This window comes from Gadus macrocephalus, chromosome 19 (genome assembly GCF_031168955.1).
Source record: "Gadus macrocephalus chromosome 19, ASM3116895v1".
Lineage (NCBI taxonomy): Eukaryota > Metazoa > Chordata > Actinopteri > Gadiformes > Gadidae > Gadus > Gadus macrocephalus.
In genome coordinates, this window is record NC_082400.1 from 9,282,535 (window position 1) to 9,307,534 (window position 25,000).

The window sequence follows — 25,000 nt, forward strand, 5'->3', positions numbered from 1 at the left end:
AAATCTCTCAACATAGATACAGGCACTCCCCACATCCCTGTAAAAGCGGACTACTTCCTCTGTCTAGCGAACGGTGCGGTGTGTTTGTGTCTTGCTGCTGAGTGTGTGACTCTGGTTCTGGCAGCAAAGGGCTAGGCCAACTAAACTGTGCGACGAGAGAGAGAGCAAGCGAGAGAGCAAAGGGAGAGAGCGGAGGGAGAGAGTGAAGGGGACAGAGGGGGGGAGAGAGATGGTGAAGGCATAGAGAGAGAGAGAGAGAGCATAGAGTGGGCGAGGAAAGGGGTAGAGTGGAGGAAACGAGAGAGAGTAAGGGGAGCGAACGTCGGGGAGAGGGAGAGAAAGTGAAGCGAGAGAGACCGAAGAGAGAGAGAGAGAGAGAGAGAGAGAGAGAGAGAGAGAGAGAGAGAGAGAGAGAGAGAGAGAGAGAGAGAGAGAGAGAGAGAGAGAATGCCCAAGAGGTTGATAAGGTACACTCCCAGACAGCATAAACAAGCAAGAAGGACAGAGTGAGACATTAAGAGGGAGAAGAGGGAGGGAGCAATGGAGTAGGGAGATAGAGATAAAGAGAGGCTGCACAAATAAAATATGGGAGGTGACTGTGTGCACACGTCCGTGTGTGTCTGTGTGAGTGTAATTGTGTGTATGTGTATGTGTGTGTGTCAGTGTGTGTCCGTGCAGTGAATGTTTGTCTTGCGAGTGTTTGTTTAAGAACACATGTCCCGTGTGCATTTGTACCTGCTTGTCTATGTGACGACCCCGCCCCCTCCACACACACACACACCTACAGTCCCGAAGTCCTTTATCATGACGTTAAGACACAGCTGCCAGGTCCCACTAGACACACAAAGCCATTAGTAACCATCACACGTACACAAACATACATACACACACACACACTCACGCACATGCAAACCAACCCAAACACACATGAATCATAATAAAGCATATCCACAGGGCCTAACTAAACTAAAAGGCTGATACAATCAATTACAACCAAACACACACACATGTACGTACATGCATACGTATGCATGTGTGTGTGTTTCAATGGCTGTATGGTGTTAGTCTGTGTGTGTGTGTGTGTGTGTGTGTGTGTGTGTGTGTGTGTGTGTGTGTGTGTGTGTGTGTGTGTGTGTGTGTGTGTGTGTGTGTGTGTGTGTGTGTGTGTGTGTGTTTGCGTGCGAGACCTCCCCAGAGGAATTTCTATGCTTGCAGTCAGAGAGGACAACTTGAGCATTGTTAAAGAGCAGCTCCAACAACAAGCCATTGATAGGGAGCCACAGATTGCCTGAATGCATTACATTCATGAAAGTAATTGACGCTAACCGTAGCAGAGAGCCATTAGGCAGAGATCGTTGTCTGTGTCCCTCATACAAATATTTATATCTATCTATTGATCCCTCTATCCCTCTATCAACCCTTCTATCTTATAGCTATACATCGATCCCTCTATCTATCTATCTATCTATCTATCTATCTATCTATCTATCTATCTATCGATATATATATATATATCTTTCTATCCCTCGATCAATCTATATATCTTTCTATATTTCTATCCCTCTATCTATCAATCCCTCTATATAAAGGGATCGATATATATAAACTATCTATCCGTTCTCCGTTCTATCCATCAACCCTCTATCCATCTATAGCTATCTATCAATCCCTCTATCTATCTATAGCTATCTATCGACTGTATCTATATATACATGTATAGATATATATAGTATACATATATATATATATGTATATGTCTTCGTCTGGATTTAACTACAACTATCTAGCAGTCTGACAGTCTGTATATGACAGACTACTTGCCTGTCTGCCTGTCTATCCGTCTGACTGACTCTTTAGCTGCCTTTCTGACTGTCTATTTGTCCTGACTGAGTGGCTTGTCTTGGCTGCACATCCTGTATTTGACATTGAGGGTTAGAGAACACATACACAAACAGACACACACGCACACACAAACACAACCCCACATGTAATAATGCAATAAAACACATTGAACATGTTCTGAACATTTTCAGAAAAAAGGGCAGAGTGAATCAATTGAAGTCAAAAAATACAGGCAGTCTAGCTCAAGGCTCAGAGAATCCCCGCAAACAGCCAGTGTAACTTTTAGCGGTAGCTCCGTAACATGACGTCAGGCAGTGACTGTCATGCACATTAAATGGCGTGCACATTACCTTAACATGGGCATCAGGAGACACAGGTGTTGGTGTCAACGTCTTTACAAGAACAACGCCTTTATTAGCGTGACATCCCGGACCCCAAGAGAGACAGTAAACATACGCATAGTCACACACACACACACAGATGCACCTCATGCAGAAGAGGTTAAAGCTAATGACTGTATAGCGACAAAACAACAAAAAAAGTCCAACGTGACCATATGTCTGTCGTGTTTGTTTCCCCTTATCATTCCTTTCCCCCACTCCTCTCGTTCTGCTCTTCCTGGTTCACTGCAGTCCCAGCTCTGTCATGCATGGATGAGGTGTGTGTGTGTCAATGTGAAACAGTGAGACAGTGGGAGAGAGAGAGAGAGAGAGAGAGATGAGAGAGAGAGAGAGAGAGAGAGAGAGAGAGAGAGAGAGAGAGAGAGAGAGAGAGACAGGAGAGAGAGAGAGAGAGAGAGAGAGAGAGAGAGAGAGAGACAGAGACAGAGACAGAGAGAGAGAGAGAGAGAGAGAGAGAGAGAGACAGAGACAGAGACAGAGACAGAGAGAGAGAGAGAGAGAGAGGTAAAGGGGAGAAAAGGGAGCAGAATAGGATGATAGTGAGAGGAAGAGAGAGAAAGAGATGTCGGGAGAGAGACAGGGATAGAGAAAGAGAGACATTGAAAGAGAAGGAGACAGAGACCGGGGGAGGGGGGGAGAAGTCTGAAAAAAGGAGGAATAGAGGATAAGGGACAAACTACAATGATGCAATGCTGTCCAGACAGAAGGTTAAAGGGAATACGGAAGGATAGAAAAAACAAAACAGAAAGGAGACCGAGTCCCCGCAGAGCAAATCAGTGTCCCTTCAGCCCCTCCCCTCTATCTCTCTCTCTCCCTCTACTTCCTTCTCTGAGCTATTTTTAGCAGTAGCTACAATGTGAATCAAAGCAGTGAATCAAGACCTATCAAGAGGAGCCCGGAACCAGGCAGCCATATTGTTCACACCTCATAAAACACACAAACACGACCGACACACGCACACACACACTTTCACACGCCGTCCCCTAAGTGTCCATCATCTGACGGGGATCCCGGGTAACTTCCTCCTACAAACCTTTAGAAAGGTTCTCTGTGCTCTTTAAACGTACCGTGTTCTGGATTTTTCTTTCCACTAGAGAAATATATTTTTTTTAAAAAACACTGCCAACTGGGTCTACTGTGTACTTTTAGAGCAGTGGTTTACATTGTTTTTACTATTTACAACCATTTAGAGGACACTTGGTACCGGCCATTTGGGAGCAAGTATAGGGAGAGGGTAGCTGGCTCAATGATGCCTACAGGAAGACTGTGGACATTGGCATCGAACCCAGTACCTTTTTGAATACTGTTCTGCCCCATTCCTTCTCTGGTACTAATAACTGTATCGGATTCACCAATATTGGGGTCGATTCGTGTTATGTTTGCTAATTCTATGGTGGCGTCCGAAAGTCTTTCTTTCATAATAAACTCCAATCTTTGGATTCATTTTGGGAACTAGTTTCCGGCATAATTGTCAAAGTGTAGGGTACCCAGTTAAACAACGAACCCTGCTTCAATGTGGTGTAGCCCTGGAGACGCTAAATGGACTAACCCTTTAATGACTATAATTAACAACATCATTAAAGCGGACCGTATGAGGCAGAATTATATGTGAAATTGGACTGTGTGTTACCTAAACTGATGTAGAGGAGTTGGTATATTGTATAACAATGAAGAGGGCAACCCAGTTCTATCAAAGGATGAAAAGAATAATTAATATTTAAGCGGAAAGGCCTTGATAATAACTCCACAGCATTGGCTCTGTGTTTAAGTGAACGTGCGCGTGTGCTGGTGCTTGTACGAGTGTATGTTATCTACCCTTTCGCATGTGCGCACGTGACTATGTGTTTGGAAGCATGTACGTAGCAGTGTGTGCACGTGTTATTGTGTGTGTGCATGTATGTGTGAGTCCATGTGTGTGTGAGTGTTTGTTTGTGTATGTGATTGATTTTTTGAGTGTGTGTGTGTGCATGTTTATGCATGCTTGTGCGTGCGTGTGTGTGTGTGTGTGTGTGCATGTGTGCGTGCGTATGCGTTAGTATGCATGTGTGTGTGTGCATGCTCGGACATAAAGGCAGACATAAAGACCGAGTGAGATGATAAGGGTGGACGCGGGGGGAGACAGACACAGGAGGCAGGGAGCCTTGGGGCTTCAACAGGTGACAGGCCCACAGATTAAAGAGCAGGGGGGATGGAGGTAGACAGGTGGAGGTGGACCGTGTCCTACAAGCAGACGGCCTGTCAACGAATGAGAAAGGACAAGTGGCAAGATAACGCGTGTCCCACATCAAACACAGAGGACTAAAGGAAATGAAATAGGTTGGGGGGGGGTTAGAGAGGCAGAGGGTGTGAAGACGGGACGGACACGCGCATGAGAGAAGGATGAGAAAGAAAGAAAGATCATCCTAAATTCATTTCAGACTCATAAATAGGATTGGAGCAGTTGTTTGGGATCAGCATTGTTTAGTAGTTGCCTTATAGATACCAACAGGCTGATGATAGACATCCAAGATTATGATTGCATGGTGCTTTCAAAATGGCTACATTAATCTCATGGATGGGAGTAACTACATTATTATAATCCAACTAGTTACTTGCATATACCCATTTATTTTAGAATGACTTGGCCACCCTAATGCATTACATTTTGAATACTGGGTCAGAGGTAGCCCATTGTAATGTAAGGCCACTTATCTTCTCACTATTGTGCATGCAGAAAGGTAGTGACCAGAGAAGAAGCCATTTTCAGCGGCTTGTGGCGTTGGCTCTATGCCAGTCAGAGCTCAACCTGAATGTCACAGACGGTAGAACACTGCTGACATAGCCTGTGCGTGCAGATTTGTGTGTGTGTGTGTGTGTGTGTGTGTTTGCAGATGTGTGTGTGTGTGTGTGTGTGTTTGCGTGTGTGTGTATGTGTGTGTGTGTGTGTGTGTGTGTGTGTGTGTGTGTGTGTGTGTGTGTGTGTGTGTGTGTGTGTGTGTGTGTGTGTGTGTGTGTGTGTGTGTGTGTGTGTGTGCGTGCGTGAGAGTGTGTGTCAGTGTGAGAGATTGACACACACACACACACACACACACACACACACACACACATGGGGTTTGTTATCAGAGACAATGCACAGCGAAGCAGCTAATGTTTGTGTCTTAGACAAACATTAGGTGCATAGATGCAAAATGAGAATGCAAACTACAGACTTTTGGATTCAAATGACCATTTAAGATCCTCATCAATTATTCAAACGTAAGCCACACTAAAGCCTTACCACGCTAATACAATGTATTATCTTCAGAGTAAAAAGGTCTTGGTCGGAATACATACATTTGTGTCGACACACCACACCATAAATCAGACCACACCACACAATTAAAAAACTTGCGGTCGGGTGTGTTACTGTAGAGTTTAATGGTTTGCTGAATCTTTGGCATAGTTTTGGCCTGGCTATTCCAATGATCATAAACACAACAACAACAACCGACACAGAGAAATCTGATTCAAACTGGTTCAAACTGGTTCAAACTGGTTCACTCAACTTTTGAGATTGGGACTACTGGGTCAAACCACAGTGTGCGATATGAAGCGCTAAATTCAGGTCACATTGTCATGCCTAATAACAAAATATTATCAGGCTGAAGATTAAGCTCCTTGACATTCAAACCTGGGAGAGGACCCAACGGCTTTCCAGACGCACAGCTGTTACAACACAGTCAATACAAATCATCGGTCCCAAGTTCCCTAACCCCAACACTGCACTAGCACCTAAGTTCGGCTCGTTCAATCCTCTTCTCCTCTGTTCCATTCCCTCATTTAATATTCCTTTGCCTTCAACTCCATCACAATCTCCTCATTTAGTCATTTAGCAGACATTTAGCCATTTCGTTCTATTCTAATTAGAGCTGTCAAGCGATTAAAATATTTAATCGTGATTAATCGCATTAATGTCATAGTTAATTCACGATTAATCGCGATTAATCGCAAATTCTTTTTCTATGCTAAATATCCCTTGATTTTTTTGTCCCATAATTCTTCTCATTTTAATTCTCTTATCAACATGGTGAAGTGCATCGGCTTGTCTTGTGCAAATGATTTTTTATTGATAACAACATTGGCATATACTGATCAAAACAGGACGATACAAAAAAAGAGCCTATAGTGCAATTAAACGACTGCTTTGAACAAATGTCATTTGAACATAGCAGTCAGGCTACTGCTTCTTTGTTTTGAGCCAAAGAAAAAAAAATTATATATATTTTTTTAATTTTTTTTTTAAAATAAAATATTTGCGTTAATCGCGCGATATTTTTTTTAACGCCGTTAAAATTGGTTTGCGTTAACGCCGTTAATAACGCGTTTAACTGACAGCTCTAATTCTAATACAAGTGACTAAGATACTAACTAAAAGCCTAAGCAAGCACACATTGAACTTGAGTTGAGAAACAGCAAGCTGACACTGCCACCAACGTGTGGGTGCACTGCAACAGCAGAGGCTTATTTCTGGCTACAAAAGGAAACATATGTTTAAAATTGAACAATACAAACCAATGTACATTTCCCCTAAATGTAAATTCCTCCTTTAACAATGAAGCAGGAAATGTCGACACCATTGTGTGTGTGTGTGTGCAGGTGTGTGTTTTGTATTGCATGAACATACAATTGGATTAACAATAAATTACAATGCACACAAAGTGCACTGCAATAACAATACCGATTTTGGGACCACGCAGTGCTGTATTTTGTGTTAAACGTCTACATTTGAAACTAAAAAACATACAAATGAGCCTCCTGCCTCCCTCTCCATCTCCCCATAATGGCGTCTTGCAATGCTCCACACACTGGCAGTGTCAGATTTAGTCTCTGTGTGTGCTCACCAATGGATTAGGGGATTACAGACCCACTCTGTGTCTGTGAATGGCAGTAGCAGAAAGCTGCCCTCTGAAACACACCGTGTACAGTTCTGACTCATTTCCTAAATTCATTTATGACCAGGGTAGTACGCCGGTTCCCTGCTTGCTATTAGTTTTCACTTTCATTAGGATGACATAGTACATTATCATGACCTAAGTTTATTATCTACGATCCAACTATTGATCACCTGCACCGCGGCGATGGAGTAAAGTAGGAGCACCGTTTCACAGGCACTATAATAATCAATCAATACATGGGGAGTGTTTTATTGGTGATGTTTATTAGGGGTATCTGTAATGCTGGTCGCACTGCAGTAGTCTGAAGCTCGGCGAAAAGAATGCTCAGAGAGTTGTGACAATGAATGAACGAATGGCCATCCCATAGTGTAAGAATTCGGGCTCCTTGGATTGAAGATCGCTAACTGAAATGAATCCTCAACCCGTACCCCAGCCATTGTTGAAATGGCCCCCGCGTGTGAAGAAAAACATATGCAATATTCAAGACATAATAAATCCCTTTCGCATAATTAAAGATGTTTTTGAAAGGATGATGATAACGCTGACGACCAGGAATATTAACTTGGTGCCTCTGAGGTATTCATTATTCCCCCGAAAAAACGCAATCAAAAGTGAACCAATTCATCGGGCAACATTCCCGTGATTAAGTGTCTGTTTTGCATGCCTTCAGGACAATGGGGATTCTATTACGGCGGAGCCCGAGTTAATAGCCTTCTATGAACACATAGCGGCCACGTCAAGCCTCGCTGTTATCCGTTGTTGGGAATCTTGTGTATGAGGATACATGCATTGTGGCTAAATAATAGTAATTAGACACAATTTATAAGAGGGGTCACCAAGTAAAACTGTGATTTGAGTGAGTAAGCTATTTAATGAGTGAGTGTTTGAGACTGTGAGGGGAAGGAGAAGGATTGATGGAGGTAAAGAGAGGGAGGGAGACAGAGAGAGAGACAAAGGACTGTGTGTTATCTATTGCTCTCTCAACCTAATGCATGTCCTCATATGAGCCATCCATCAATTAGAAGAGGTTATGGCGGTGACGCAAGCAAGACGCACATACACACATATGACGCACCCACTCACACACACACACACACATACACAGATGCACACACAGCTCCCAGCAAAAACATACACACACACACGCACAGACACACACACACACATACATACATACACCTACACACAGCCCCCCTGCAAGCACACACACACACACACACACACACTCAAAGTTCAAATATTGAACATGGTGCAAATATATTCAGATATCGATCTACTTTTCATTTGCACTGCTGGGTAAAAAATGGCTCATATTGAATCCCTTCGGCAAATACACAAACATTCTGGCAGAGTGGCTCACTCCCTCTCTCGTGTTCTGCAGGAATAAACCCGAGGAGCATTAAATACACACACAGACTGTGAATATATCACACACAAAGACCGAATTCATTTTCTAATCACCTTTCACCTCAACACACACAGTGCAGATTCCTTGCAAAGAAGAAGAACCAAAGCAGACCCGACCCCATCCTGTGCCCGTTCTGCCTAAGCCAGGAGGGGACCCATCCCATTGGCTGCATTCATGGGCCCGACCCTGGTTTGAAAAAACTCAACCTCGGAAACTAAAAACGCCTCCACCACAACGCCTGATTACAAAGGCAACGCGGGTCCCCTGGGGAGCGCTTAGCGCTTGGGATTTTCCTCAGGTAGCGTTTTGGAAAAACATCACGAAGATTCAAAAGTGGCCCGCTCCATGTCATCCCCTCCCCCGTCTCCCCCCTGGTAACCCTGCCGGTGGAAGGACGGGTATTGTTGACTTCCTACGGGTCCCCGTGCCCTGCTCCTGGTGAGCACCCACGGGAGACAGCGTGAGGGCGGGGAGCCTCAGAGAACTACAAGGGTTGTTTTGGTTGTAGCTGCATGCAAAGTAATCCCCCGGCCCGGTATGCAAGGAGGTGAACTGTTGTGGGATAGGACGGTGTATTGTGTCTGGTTTTTAGACCGGGCCTATATCTGTACCTAGTCTTGCATCACACCTGTGAGTGTAGTTTTAGAACAGGCGTGTAAAATGAAGTTGTATCCAATAATATGAAACAGTTGGTGCGAACCAAGTGCATAAATGCCTAAAACAAACGTGTAGATCTAGTTCAGAACTTGACATGTATATCTAGTTTGAAGCCAAATGTGACTAGATCTAGTTTTAAACCAAGGCTGTATATTTAATTGTATACCAAGTGATTATATTTAGTTTAAAAAGAATATATGGTTTAAAGCTAGGGTAAGCAGTATATATCAGAAGCTTTTTTTGTCATATTTGTTGAGATTCTTGCATCCAGCAATCAGTTAATCGATTGCTCTGACAAAAAATAAATCTAAACCTGTATCTGTGGCAGTTGCAGATCTGTAATAAGCTTATTCAATCATTTCCTTCAGCCCAAATTAAATTATTGGTTGGCCTACCTACATACCCGGCTACCTGCATTCTCTCATTGTGCATGATCGGAGTTGAGCTGGTCATGTGTTTTGGGGGAGATCTTTTGGAGGGAGAGCCAAAGGGAGGGGTGGGACTTTTTCTTTTCGATACTTTCAAAAGGTCGCCTAACACGCCTACGCATGTTTCTTCAAATTGCCTATCCTAGCTGTAAAACCAAACGATTTAGAATTAAACCAAATTCTAAATTGTACACACTTGTTAGGAAAATGTATTTAACTTTTTCTGTTTTAAAGCAAATGTGAATATCTCGTTTTAAATCAAACGTATAGATCTAGTTTTAAACCAATTGAATAGCTAGTTTCAAACCCAACATGTAAATGTATTCACGAAAAGTTTAATTTAGACCAAATGTTGAATAATAATAGTATTTTAGTATAATAGACTCAACCCTCTAATGCAAAACCCGGGGCAAAAAAACACGTAGAAGGCGTGTACGAAACAAGTGCGTCCAACACTCTGTACGTTTCCCCATAACGTCAGTTGCCTCAAGGGGGCGTGGCCTAGCACACAGGGTGTGGCTGCAAGCGGAAAAAAAACAAAAACATAAACAAGCCAATCGCTGCCCAGGGAGAGGCTCCCCGGAGAGGCTCGTCGTGGGGAGATAAGGGGGAGCACTATAGGGAGCGTTCACCTACCTGCTCAAAGTGCGTGGCCACGGGCTCCCTTCTCTGGAGCTGGATCTGCTTGTCGATGTTTTCCTTCAGGCACTGGCACACGCGGCGCTTCTGGTCCACCGAGTAGGCTTCCAGGCTGAGCAGGCAGTCACACTTCTACCCGGGGTGAGTTAGAGAGAGGGGAGAGAGAGAGAGAGAGAGAGAGGGGAGAGAGAGGGGAGGGAGAGAGGAGGGGATGGACAGTGGGTTGATTAGTTATCTTCTGTCACGCTAAAGACAAGTGCTGTTGAGGGGGAGGGTGTTGGGCGAGGGGGAGAAGTGAGGGAAGTTGGGAATGTACCGCACTGATTTTATGGACAAGCAAACAGTGAGCAAGAGGCATGGCATTAGGCTCTGTGGCTTATGCCAGTTGTGTGTGTTTGTGTGTGTGTGTGTGTGTGTGTGTGTGTGTGTGTGTGTGTGTGTGTGTGTGTGTGTGTGTGTGTGTGTGTGTGTGTGTGTGTGTGTGTGTGTGTGTGTGTGTGTGTGCCAGAGTGAGAGGGAGAAATAGAGTTGGGGGGTGAGGCAGAGAGACAGAGAAACAGCATGATTAAGGGAGGGAGAGGGGAGAGAGAGTAAAAGGAGAGATAGTGAGAGATAGGACGAGAAGGGTGTGAGAGAAGAGAGATGCACAGTAGGGAGGTGTGGAGTGGATTTATGATAGAACAGATAAGAAAGCGCAGGTGCAGCACTTGAACATGGCAGACATTATTGTCGTCCTTGTCAGAATAAAGGACCTAAGGATCATAGTTCTGTACCATATTATCGATTGTCGTAAACCCAAACAGCTAAAACACTGTCTATTCACAAAGGCATTAGGAAAATGTAGAGCAAGACAAGGAGGAATTTTTTGAATTTGTTTTTTATTTAATAACCTGTAAAAGTTGTTTGACATTTATATTTGATGACCTGTTTATAGAAAAGTTATTTTCCTGTACCGACATTGAGCCAATATGAACAAAATTAATATCTTTATCAAAAGTTTTTTTAATAAAAACTATGAAAGATGAATATTAAGGAACTGAAAAGGAAACTAACCCGAACCCCAGAATTAGACTCAACATTCCCCATCCATCAATATGTATATATATATATAGTACATATATTTACATTTTATTTTGTTGTGTTAAATATGCACATTTGAGTTCCGGACGTTTACAGCATGGGTTATAAACAGAAAAGCGTTTTTATTCCATTTAGTTCAAGTCTTCTGGGACGGCTTGGTGTTTGTCCACCAAACAAGCCTTCTCAAGTTATTTTTCTCTCGCCATTGACTACCGTTTACATTTTTTCCAAAACAAGGTCCCTTGGGGGCAGCGCCGGGGGCTTGAGTTCAGTTTATGCAGAGGGCATGCATTTGATGTAATTACCACTATAATGTGAGACACTCACAGCGTACTGGGGTAAAGAAGAGATGCATAAATCTCACTAAACATGTGTCTGTGTCTTTTCTAAACAGGAAAATAAATGGATTTTGTTCTTGGTACTAAACAGACTTTTGGATGGGTTTCAGCCGGCGGAGGAGATGGTCAAATACATCCCATAATATGATTTAAGGGATGAGCAGAGAAGATTCGATAGCAATGCACTCTCTTATTCATCATGTTGAATTAAAATAATAGTTTATAAAGGGAGAGTGGGTCTTGGAGTCATCACACACATCCATACACACACACACACACACACACACACACACATGAATATTCAAAGACAGTAGTGAATGAATACCCTCAGTATCTTGTTATTAAAATTACAAATTAAAAAACAAATTAATAACTAATACATTTTCTTATCAAAGTGGTAAGTGGTGCAAAGACATTGCGACAAATGTGACGGTACTAACATGGGGTCATTCGTGGCGTATTATTATTAGCTGGTAGATACTGAATTGGAGATGGAAATCACCCTTCACTCGCAGAATAAATAAAAATAACTGCTACCAGCTGGGCTCTGCAAGCCGTACTAATAAGAAATGGGCCCGCGACATGCAATATGTGGTGTGGCAGATACACTATCTTACATTCCTCATCTGGCAGAGGAAGTGGGTTTGTTTATGTAATCTGGGTGTACAAATATGTCACACAGTGACGATGGGGGGGATGTGACCATATGGCATCATCGTACGTCTGATAATCATACACGTCTGCATTATGTGTAGAAAAAGAGGGCAGGAGAGTGTTGTTGCGTAGTGGATAGTGATCCAACTACTACCCGGAAGGTACCAGGGCTGCGCCAAATCCAGATTAATTGGATACCAAATTTCCACAGGAGGTATCGCGTGACGCAAGGCATCCTACTCAAGAGATGACCACTGCGGAAATTAGGGATCGAACCCGATTTGGATTTGGAATTTGGATTTGGACGCGATTAATGAGTAGGTTAATCACGTCCAAATACAAATTCACTGTAAGTGCTTTGGGAAAAAAGCTAAAATAAGACCCCACAGCACACAGGAAATATATCTCATCGTTTTATTTGGTTTGTTTTTTGTGGTTGTGATGCTACAATTATGTCTGGCAGATCCAGGCACCATTACAATGGAGTGAGTGTGTAACGGCATCGCTGGCATCTCGTCGGCATTGCCTCAATGCCTTCTTTTGTGAAGAAATATTGAGTTTAGATAGCTCCGTAATTTATTTCAGAATTGGCTTGAACATGATATCACATCTGTGACAAATTGCTTTTCCCTTTTATTGGAGATTAATTCAATTTCCCCGATCCATGGTCTACTTGAGCCTAGATCTTTGACGGGACACAATATCACTTTGACTTTTGGCCCCGCTCCCAGGGAGAGCACTTTGGACTGTTTGACATGGAGCCATTGAAATTGAAAGAATTATAGGAAGTAAGTCAATGGAGATGTTGATGTAACTACCATTTTGTTTCTATTATAGAAAATCTGACGGAAGAGGCGATTCTTCAACTGTAATATACTAAGTGCCTTTCTACTCAAGACCAGTCACAAAGTGGGCTATTGTTCTAGAATTTGATCCGGGTAGAGATGACAAGACCACTCTTGTGTAATGATGATTTGGTATAGACTACCTATAATACTACCTTTTTAATCATGATGCTTTATTAACCTAATGGAAAATTGAGTGAAGTTAATAGAGACAAAACATGTACCCTAATACTAGCAATAGCTGCAAGAGCTACTTTAACATATAGCCCTACTATATCTCCTGTAATGGCTAGAGCTACTTTAGCTACCGTCAGCGCTATAGCTACTATTGCCAATGTTATTGCTGGAACTTCTATAGCTACCAAAGCTAACATATAGTGTTGTCGCTACAGTTACTAATAACTAGTGACATAGCTATGGCCAGTAAAGCTAGTGTTATCTCTATAGCTAAAATAACTACTGTTTATCCATATAGCTATACAGCTAGTATAGCTATGGCTACTACCTTGAGTTCACGTGCTGTGTACGAATACAACCACCCGGGAGATAGACACGACCGCTTATTAGATGAAAGTCAATGAATGGCCACTGGACTGCCATGGAGAGGCTAAAAATACAGACAGCATTTCCCCATAATCAGATTGATTAAAGTGTTCCCCGGCCGAAGCCCTCCTCTTGCCCCCCCCCCCCCCAAGCCATCTGGCAGACAGGTTGCTGGGTTGCTGTCAACATAGCCCACCTTAGCTGCAGGAATCAGCATGCTAATGCTAACGGTGACAGCTATGCCATTCTAATGACTATGAATGCCGACGTACATATCTAATGGCAGAGGCAAGGTGCTCGACGTCAAGAAGAATGTCATTTAAATGGATGATTATTTTTCTTTCTTTAATTTCTCTCTTTGATTTAATAATGATTAAATAAAGGTATAATGGGGCAAATGCTTTTTTGTGACTTTGGAGTGTTTTGGAACGGAACATCAACACACATTGTTACTGACAACCGTTGTGTTGACACAACATGACCTCTCGCTAGCATTCCAATGATGATCATAAAAACAGAACCCTGGGTTCGCAATTAGGTTATACATGGCTGAAAATGTACTTTTTTTGGTGCTTTTCAATAAGAAACTGGAAAAATACATCTATGTTTCTGTATAATTGTAACCCATTTTGGAAATACCAGTCGGTAGTACTTGGTACTATTATGCACCTAAATTTTCAATTTGGCCCATTTTAATTGAGTTGAGAAGCAACAAAGACCATTGAAGCCAGCTACCCGAGATTTTGGTTTGAAATAGCTCCAGGAAGAGGACATGGCAACCAACAAGGATTTTACATAACTACAGCTAAATTAATATATTTTCTTCGTTATGAGACAGTAAAGTGTGACTCCAAGCCGAAAAGTTCCATCACCAAGGTTCGATCCCCAGTGTCCTCGGCCAGCCTGTAGCTCTCGTTGAGAAAAGGTCCTAACCCCTATCCACAGCATCCAGAATTAACTTTAAAAGTATGTTTTTTGGTAAACCCTATCTCGGTCAAAACAATCTTCCATTAGCTGGTGGAAGGTCTTAATTGTAGACCCTGCCCACCTGCTCCTTATTAGTCATTGAGCACAGTTTAAATTCAGCTTTTGTCTTCAGTACTAGAAGCATTCCGTTTTACACAAAAAAAAACGAAAATGTTACTGATCGTTATTTTCGTAATATTTGCTTGATGTTAGAACAAAACGTAAAAAACTCACATTACACCCAACGCTGGACTCAACCAACTCCGCTGCCACTCTCCTCAAAGCTCCAGTGGTCATATCCATGAACAGCCTGCCATACGCCAACACGCCAAACGCTGTCATACTCAATTAGCACCAGCCAGCTACACTGGTGCTACACAACGCTTTCATACTTACAACTCACGGGTTGTTAGCAATCTATCAAAATACACACAACTGCCATTCCGTCAGCACTTCCGTTTGCTAATGTCGCTCTCTCTCTGTTATGGAGGCAGAGGCTTACATGTTGGCACTGCTTATTGCTTTCGAAGGGCTAGCGTTTAATTGACTTAGCACTGCAAATAGACGACGTGTAAGCAGCTGTTAATGAGGCTTAGGCAGTTGGCAGACTTGAACCCTTCTACGTCACATGTACACCTCAGAGATCACTAGGTCCTGATCTCGCTGGGCTTAAACAACACACACATTGTGACCAAGGGCTGCTCGATTATGGAAAAAATCATAATCATGATTATTTTGGTCAATATTGAACTCACGATTGTTCAAACGATTATTTTTGAGTTTGAAAACATGATGCATTTATTCAGCATTTCTCTCCAAATTAACACTGTAACAGAGAAGTTAGAAAATTCCCCTTACCATTTTGTTTTCGAAAATATAAGTCGAAAATAATAAACAAATACGTATCAAGCTGTTTTGCAATATCTATTAAATAAAATAAATAAATAATAATACAGTTTCAACCCGATTATATTAGTTGGAGATAGTTTGACACAAAAATCGAATTCGCGATTAAAATTTGATTAATTGCACAGCTCAATGTAACCACTTTCCCCTATTTGTTTTCTGGCACTGAATACTGCTACAGCTCTTTCCAATTTCTGGCTGTCCTGTTGATTTTAATAACAACTTCTCCCTTTTTCCCGTAATTGAGTCGTGTTGTGCTGACAACATTTTTCTTGCTGTCTTGTTGTCCTGACAACCTCCTCCCCTTCGCTTGTTCTTTGGCCATCGTCTTGTCCAGACAACCTCTGCCTGTTTTCTGGCTGTATTGTTGCCTTGAAAACATCTTTATTTATAAGGTAGCAGGTCAGGGAGGTAGCGTAGTTCACCTGGGCAGATAGGGCTTAAGTGCAACTCCAGCTCTTAGTCGTATTGGTCATCATTCATCTCACTGTGTCTGACCAGTCAGTTTGAGTCAACCTTTCTGAAATATCTTTATGCACCATTCAACAGGAAGACACCTGACCCTCTCATTCTTCAATGCAAACATTACAGTAAAAGTACTTCTGCATTCTGCATACAGCGCAGTTTTAATCTTTTTAACTAGGTTGTCACCGCGGTACCCTCTTTTGCAGCTATTTCACTTTAGATTTCTATTGATTGTGTGCTGGACTGAAGGTGTAAGTCGCATCGGGTAAAAGTGTCTGTTAAATTACTCAATGTACTTGCTTATTTAATAAGCAAAAATCCCACATGTGTACTTATATTTAGATTTAGTTGTGAACTCCCTCTTGGTCAAACACTGGCGCCATCTTGTACATGGCAGACAGTATTTATTTGCTGTTTCTGCTTTATAAAGATATTTCTCAGAATCAAATCTATTTCCGATTTATTGGTCAGCAAGCCTCTCTGACGGCTTGCAAATGAGGGAATAAGCCCTGGAGGTAGCAGTGGTGTTGAAAGAGCTGTAGTGTTGGGTGGCTATTGTGGTTTCCGCTTAGCACTGTCCCATGACTATAGAATGAGAACAGAAACAAACCCAAGCCACCGGTTCAAAAACGAGGTGCCATTATGCAGTGGATGTGTGTCTGTGTGTGTGTGTGTGTACACATGTGTGTGTGTATTTATGTGTATGTGCATGCATGCTAGCCTGCAATACGTGCCTCTGTGCATGCGTGCGTGCGGTTGTGTGTGTGCGTGCATGCGTGCGCTCGTGTATTTGTGTACATGCATGCTTGTGTGGGGGCGTGGGTGCGTATGTGTGCGTGCTCTCATGTATGTTTGTGTGTGGGAAGCAAGTACAGTATGTGAGATAGCATCAGAAGTGAACACGCCTTTTGAAACGTGATAGATAAGAAAGCTCAAACTATTCTGCGATGGTTTTGTTGGGGGGGCTTGTTTTGATCTCATGAAGTCAGAAGCTTGACCGATCCTGCAAACGTATCAACAAACTAAGATTCTCATGTTTGTGGATGTCCAAAAAAAGAAGCACCTAGTAAATAGGACTTCCTTCTTTGGTCTCAATGCGTTTCCCACCGGTTGTATCTATTTCTGTCCTGTTTTTGGTCTCATCCTCAAGGTTCCCCTGTGCTCGGCCCTGATGAGGACTCTGTGGTGGAACGAGGAGGAATGCGAGAAGTGAAGCAGCTCCCGGCCCTGAAGGCATTTCGTCTGCCACTCGGGATTATGCCCCCCCCCCCCCCCCCCCTCGTCCCCTCCCCCGACCCCAACCCTTAACCCTTCTTCCAGATAAAACATGCAGGAGACAGAAGACAGGAACGCATCCTTCGGTGAGACCCGTGTGTCATTTGACTTGCGTTGCGGCGTTGCCATACAGAAGAAACATTTTGGGTTAAACAAATTCTATGAGGGATGAGACGAAGATGAGGATGAAGGGGGGCTTGGTGCTCCACCCCCCAGGGCTGTTCAGTGTTCCATCCTCCCGCTGCATTTAAATTCAACAAGGTTCTGCTCCTCCCACGTCTCTTCCACTAAACTCCTCACATTTGCAGATGACACAATACTGGCAGCTGGATTCACCAAACCGACAGGGGGGCCGTGCCTCTGTAGGGTCTACGCGACACACACACACACACACACACACACACACACACACATACCCGCAGAACGAGGGAGGAACAAGGCAGGTCGATTTCAATAAACATCCTTCTACCTGACCTTATTTATAATCAATCATTTGTATTGTATTATATTGCATTGTCTGTCTGTAGTGTTGTTTATGTCCAAGGTTAATGGTAAATGGTAAATGTAGATACCGATTTTGAGCAATACAAGTGAATTGACATTGCTTTGTTTTTGCCACCTCCATTGTGTGGCCCGATGTTTCTCTGTAACAACAAGCAACGTTGGTGTACATCTCAACGCAGTCACTGCACAGTGTGATTTGCTTTCAACCAGATCAGGGTTTAATCAGCACCGAGGGAGGCTGGTCCTGTCAGCCCACCGAATGAATTGCTAGCATGAAGTAAGTCTGTTTCACGGACAAGGATCGATAGGCACCTACATATCACACACTGGCTTCAGCCTGGAGTGACAAGCTGTGGGGTTATTTTTTCTTATGGCCAGTCAATAGTGACGTTGGCCCAGAGCGTGTTATTTCCAACACACGTGCACATTCACACACACACACACACACACACACACACACACACACATATACGTGGATGCACGCAAACACATGCTCACATTCTCACAGACTCACACACATTCTCTCACACACCCACACACATATGCACAATCACACATGCATGGCAGCACACAAACAAACCTCTACACAAGCACACAGCTACACAAGCGCACACACACAGACCTATCTGCACGCAAACTCCCACACCCATGCAAACACACATACCTACACAAGTAAACACACTCAGAGTTTATGGCACCATCTATATCCTTTACTTGAACCAGAGACAAAATCTTTCCGCTTATATCTATTTAACGGAAATTCCTGTGTCGTCTACCGTATCAACAAACCCGCTGCACCCGAAACTGAGAAATAAACTGACCTCCTACACCACAAACACCATGGAGGAAAAACAGTGGAGGGAAGTGATCCTAAACAGTATGTTCACAGGCTTATGTACACACGAACACTACCGCGCCTGAGGGTTGAGCCCCTGGGACTGCTTTTATAACTGGCTCCTTCTCAATCTGTCACGGTCATGTGATCCTTACGTTCCTCTGAGCACGACTGAGCGGATGAGACCACGGGCCGACACATCGGGGCACAATAATGCTGAAAGTGGACCGACGTGTTGATGGAAGGAAAAAAGCGGTGGCATGTCAACGCTATAAAAAGCGAACCAAGAGTTGCCTGGCGTGTCTGTGCTATAAAAAGCAAACCGAAAGATGACTGACATGTCGGCACTATAAAAAAGTGAACTGAAAGTAAACAGAGATGTTGAGCTCTGTTAGTTTCAAAACATCCGAAGGTGCTGTTATGGTAAGTGGTCTGAATACACAGTGTCATGAGAGATATGACAGGGAGGGGGGCTGGGGGGGTATTAATCATTGTAACTGCTGTGCTTGGGCAAGTGGTGATTATTCTGGATTGCTGGCTCATCCATGAAGAAGGGCATCGTGGCAATTAGACGTTAATGGCGGCCACTGACAAGACGTCTTAATGGAGACAGAGGTAAATGGCCTACAGTGAGAGAAGGAGGAAGAGTACACCTTTATCCTCCTCATGTGTGTGGCCCCGTTCTATAGCGAGTGCTCTAAAAATAAAGTAATCCATACTGCACAACATGGTGGATGCCGCTGCCATATCACTATGGCCGGTTAAAATGTAATTGTAGCGCGCGCTAACATTATTATCTACAGTGCCATCTCATTGAGCTGAAGCACCGAAACGATAGACATCAATCACATATAGTATAAACTGTTATTTAATGTAGACGGTCCTCACTATTCAGGGATGTGAAGATATATAAAAAAAACGAATTAGTAGACTCCCACGTACAATCCCACTACTACAAGAAACATCTATTCATTCTTATTCAGTGGACGTCCATTTTATTAATCAAAAATATGTATAACCACACTTTATACAGATAATACATTCTAACAAGTGTTTGTTTATATAGATGAACATTCATTGACTCTAAACGAAGAGCTTACATATAATACTACAAACACCCCCGAAAATCAACACTTCCAAAGAATACACCGTCTCTAACCTACGACAACTCACATCTTCGGTGTCAGAGAGCAGGCGTTGTTCCAGGGACCCTGCCTCCCTGTTCAACCTCCGCCTGGTACCAGCCCGCTGGGACAAGTTGCCCATGACTAGGTCGGCACTACGCGCAATCCAGCCACGGGAGATATAACAGAAAAAGGAATCGGACTCAAACGTGACGAGAACGCGAACAAACTAGGAGCCCTGTCAACGTTCCGATGGCCGTGAGATGAAGCCCCTTGCCTGTTCCTTCTTTCTTCAGTTCGACTATTCACCGACACTCGCTGCTTAAACTTAATTTCTCAAGACACACACACACACACGTGCACAGCACACACACCCCCACCCCTTCACACACACGCACGCGCACACACACACACACACACACACACACACACACACACACACACACACACACACACACACACACACACACACACACACACACACACACACACACTCCTTCCACTGAAATCTGGGTTGGATTGGTTTCCTTTTAGAGTGCATGCTGCTAAAATAAGACAACCTCCATTAACATGCGGGGGGAAGGACAGTCCAAGTGCTCACGACTTCGAGTTGTGAATGCTCTCAAACAGACAGCACAGTGGGATGGGTGTGGACCACTGTCTAGACAGTTGAACCTTAATCACCTTGAATTGGATAATTCCCTTATGAGAAATTATACACATAAATGATGGAGTCCAATGCCATATCTATAACTAGTAAGAAGTAAAGTGTGTGTGTGTGTGTGTGTGTGTGTGTGTGTGTGTGTGTGTGTGTGTGTGTGTGTGTGTGTGTGTGTGTGTGTGTGTGTGTGTGTGTGTGTGTGTGTGTGTGTGTGAATAGCATCATAACACCCTAAAAATGCAAGGTCGTGCCTGGACCATTTCCTTGACGTTTCAATGAGACTTCACCTGAAGATTCTCAGCATTTAAACCACCTCTGGCCATTTCAGAATCACCCTGGGTCCTAGCTAGGATTTGAGGACATTCTGGGCTTAGGCCTCTGTAGGAGAGTCTGTAAGAAGTGACCACTCGACTATTGATTGTGTAACTGTTTCTTGACCTTACATCACTTGTTGAATCGAGGAGGGTAGGAGAAGGTAAGAGAGGGAGCGAAGTATGTAAAAGAGGAGAGGAAAGCAGAGAAGAGGCAAGGAGAAGACTAGAAGAGAGGATGGGAGGAGAGGAGGGGAGAGAAGAGGAGGGGAGGGGAGAGGAGAGGAGAAGAGAGGATAGCAGGGGAGAAGAGAGAATAGGAAGAGATTTGAAAGGAGAGAGAGGAAAGGAGGGGAGGGGGAGAGAAGGTAAGTGAGGAGAGGAGAGCTTAGAGGAAAGCAGAAAGGAAGAGGAGAGGAGAGATCGAGAGGAGACAAGAGGAGATAGTGCAGATAAGAGCAAAGAAGAGGATGGGAGAGGGGAGCACAGGAGATGAGAAGAGTAGGATGAAAACAGAAGAGTAAATAGGATTAAAAAAAATCAGAAAAAAAAAATAGTTAAGACAGGATGAGAGGAAAGCGTAGAAGAGGAAAAGAGAACAAATAGAAAACAGTCGTTTGGGTAAAAGGTGGCTGCGCAGCCTTTTCTTTGAGCTGACTCGAATGTTGACTGTGATTTAATTTTGCCTCACCCAGAAGGAGCTTTGAAAACGAGCATCTGTTAAAGGACCAAATCTAAATGTGTTTGTTTTATGGGCTACAAATGTGCAGTGTTAACTCCCTTGAGTAGATACAAACTAAATTGCTGACAGGTTAATCGTGAATAATTGATGACGGATTTCAGGTTTGGGGTATAAGCGTGTATGTACCTGTGTGTGTGTGTCTGTGTGTTTGTGTCTGTGTTTTTTAATGATTTTTTTATGAAAAGTATGCATATGTGATGAAGGTAGAAATCCAAAGTTGGAGGAATAAATATGTATGAAGAAGTCACATCCTGTCCATAGCATAGTTTACCAGTGATCCACTTAATCACTATCCATTCATAGCTTCTTTCTCGCTCTCTCTCGCAACCCTTTCCCATTCTTTGACATTCTATGACGTGAAGCTACGCCGGCGATTTCTCTTGTCGGCAAAATGTAACGTCTGTTATGGACTTGACCGGACAACGAAAGTAATATAATCCACCCAGCATGTCAAGAGGTTGCGGGCATGATCTCTTAAAACTCTTACTCTGTCCTTCTCTTACGTAACCTTTCTATTTTTATGCTCTTTAATTGAATGTGCTTTATCCTTTGTCCTGTCAATTTAGCCTTAAGGAAATATATCAGGAGTCTTTTTATATAACTGCTTGCTCCGTTTCGTCGGGAGCAAGCCAGTTTTTTTGCTCACTGCTAGTGCCCCCAAAAAAAGGCACGTTAAAAATTCATAAGCTGCTAATGAAGCGACGAAGCACACTTTCAAAGTGTGTGTGTGTGTGTGAGGGGGTAATGACATTATGTGGAATAATAGAGATGAAGGGCTTTGGGAAGTCTTTGGGGTTTGAAGGTAAGAATAGAATGAATTGATTTTGACCTTTGCCTGGTAAAGAAAGGCTGGTTTGATGAAGAAGCGGAGGAGGAGAAAGAAAGGAGGAAAGGAGGAGAACACAGCTCTGTTGTGAGGGCCATGGTATGGGGCGGGCGGTCAGCTGTTGACCACACGTTTTAAAAAAAACACATGGCTGAGATAAAAAGAGAGACAGAAGGAGGGGGAGAGAAAGAGATAAAGAGAGAGGAGAGAGAAGGAGGGAGAAAGAGGGAAAGGCCGACAGAGAATAGAGAAAGGGAGGGTTATATATATATAAGAGAGAGAGAGAGAGAGAGAGAGAGAGAGAGAGAGAGAGAGAGAGAGAGAGAGAGAGAGAGAGAGAGATAGGGGGAGAAATAAAGGACGGCAGAGAGTGAAATAGGGATAGCGGGAGATGGAGAGGGAAGGAGAGGGAGCAGCAGAGAGCAAAGGCGTGAGAGAGAGAGGGAGGAAGACGACGAGTGTACGAGGCGGAATAGAGAATGGAGAAGATTTTCATTAAAGCTTTCTGCTCGCCCTCGTGTCTGGCACCTAATGTGATTTCCCCCGGAGACGATGGGCCCTGCGGTGAGGACACACGAGGCCTTCCTTCAGCGTCCCTCTCTCTCTTACTGTTCGTGGCTCACTGTACCATCGATAAAGCCAACAAGCACACCGCATGTAATGGACCTACTTGTGGTGTGTGTGCGTGCAGAGAGAGAACCATTACGGGATGGTGTGTTGCTGGGATTGAATGCCGCGGTGTAATGCGATCGTATTCAATGATAGTTTCGCCAATGAGAATGTTACTTCTTCCTTCTCATCGCTCAAACGGGTATACAGTTCGAGCAGCAAGCAACTTCAGGTTGGATTAAATGTTGTAAGAGGATCACGGTCGAAGATTTAATATCGGGACGCCAATGTGAATGCACGCCAATCCCACATGCATGCATGTAATACCAGCTATTCTGTTGTTTCATTGGTTAACAGTGGTGTAGAAGGAAGTCAAACCATTAGGCCGAGATGCTTCCATCAATCTCTCTTCAGCTCAGCCACTTCGGCTCATGCTACGAACACGCTCGTACTAAGTACTACACCGCAAATGCACTGCGCAGAAATTCAACACTCAACAACTTTACCCCACTGCTAACCGTCGGCTTACGTACATATTTATGACACACAAATCATTTTTACCTCTTGACCTGCACACTTGCGTGTAGAGCAACCCTTAAGCAATAAGAAACGGCTTGATTTACTTGTCCAAGCCGTATCCTTCTCCGTACCTCACACACGTAGCTCAAGGCGGTATGACTAAATAAATGTTATTCAATACACATCTCCAGCCAATAAACATATCTGCTGCTTAGCAGGGTCCCATCTGTGGCGCTGCATGTTCAACGACCCAGCTCGTAAACATGCTTCCCACCCTGGGGCTCCGGCCCTGGGGTGGGGATGCTCAGTAGGATGCTGTGCGGATGGAACGTCAGAAAGGCGCGGACACAAGCGGGCCAGTGTTCCCTTACCTCCGTCATGTGAATAATGTAGAATCTGAGTTCCTCCGCGTGATCTGCAAACACAAAGAGACACAGAGAAAGTCAAACATGTGCAAGTCATCCGCAGTTTCCGCTTAAAGTGGGGATTGGTTGCTTGTGTGGTGATATAATGACTTCTGGAGCACTTTCTCTGTCGGGCAAATGTGTAATGAGATCACATTTTTCGTTCCCGTTTTGTCATTAGGCAGACGCTTTTATCTGAATCAACTTAAAAGCGAGACTGAGATTGATCAAAGCCTACAACATTGGGGGAACTACAAAACCTTTTTTAATTGCTGCTTAATTGTATGTAATTAACTTTAACTTGTTGAACATAATGTACCTGTATATGGCATTAGGTGGATACAAGTGATTAGATCTGCTTGTCTTCACTGGGGGAAAGGTTTGTAGTCATGACAAATCATGTTCATTAGACAGCCCCGAAGGAGCTGTGTGTCTTATTGTCAACACAGACACACACACACACACTATGTTTAGTCACTGGGGTGTTAAGCGGCACGCATGTTTGCAAGCATGTATCGGCTAGAATCACACACACACACACACACACACACACACACACACACACACACACACACACACACACACACACACACACACACACACACACACACACACACACACACACACACACACACACACACACACACACACACACACACAAATGAACACAGACACGCAGAGACTGATGAAAAAACAAGCCTAAAAATAATGTTTAATGCAAACACACAAATACACACACACACACAATCATGCACACACGCATACGGGTAGAAAATCACACATGCATAGGCAAACACACACAAAGACAGTACATACACTGTCAAATACAGGGACAGGGCAGACACACACGCAGGCAAACACACACACGGGGAACACACCAAAATAAATACATGAATCAGTGCTACAATGAACAGCTCTGCATTGTTCTTCTCAGGAGAGAGACCCTGGGGTACGATCTAAATAATTTGACCATGTTTCACAATGGCAAAATGGAGGCTACAATGGTGCATCCATGTTCATTCTCTCTCTCTCTCTCTCTCTCTCTCTCTCTCTCTCTCTCTCTCTCTCTCTCTCTCTCTCTCTCTCCCTCTCTCTCTCCCCCTCC

General features: G+C 43.6%; 1 protein-coding gene across 1 annotated transcript in view; it reads right to left on the reverse strand.

The window, feature by feature from the left end:
• Nucleotides 1-25,000, reverse strand: part of LOC132448020 (regulator of G-protein signaling 3-like) — a 42,653-nt gene that overhangs the window by 7,019 nt on the left and 10,634 nt on the right. The window contains exons 6-7 of the mRNA XM_060039083.1: nucleotides 23,863-23,906; nucleotides 10,286-10,420 (exon numbers count right to left, since the gene is read on the reverse strand). Of these exons, the coding sequence (XP_059895066.1) occupies nucleotides 10,286-10,420; nucleotides 23,863-23,906 (179 nt within the window). The remainder of the gene's footprint in view (nucleotides 1-10,285; nucleotides 10,421-23,862; nucleotides 23,907-25,000) is intronic.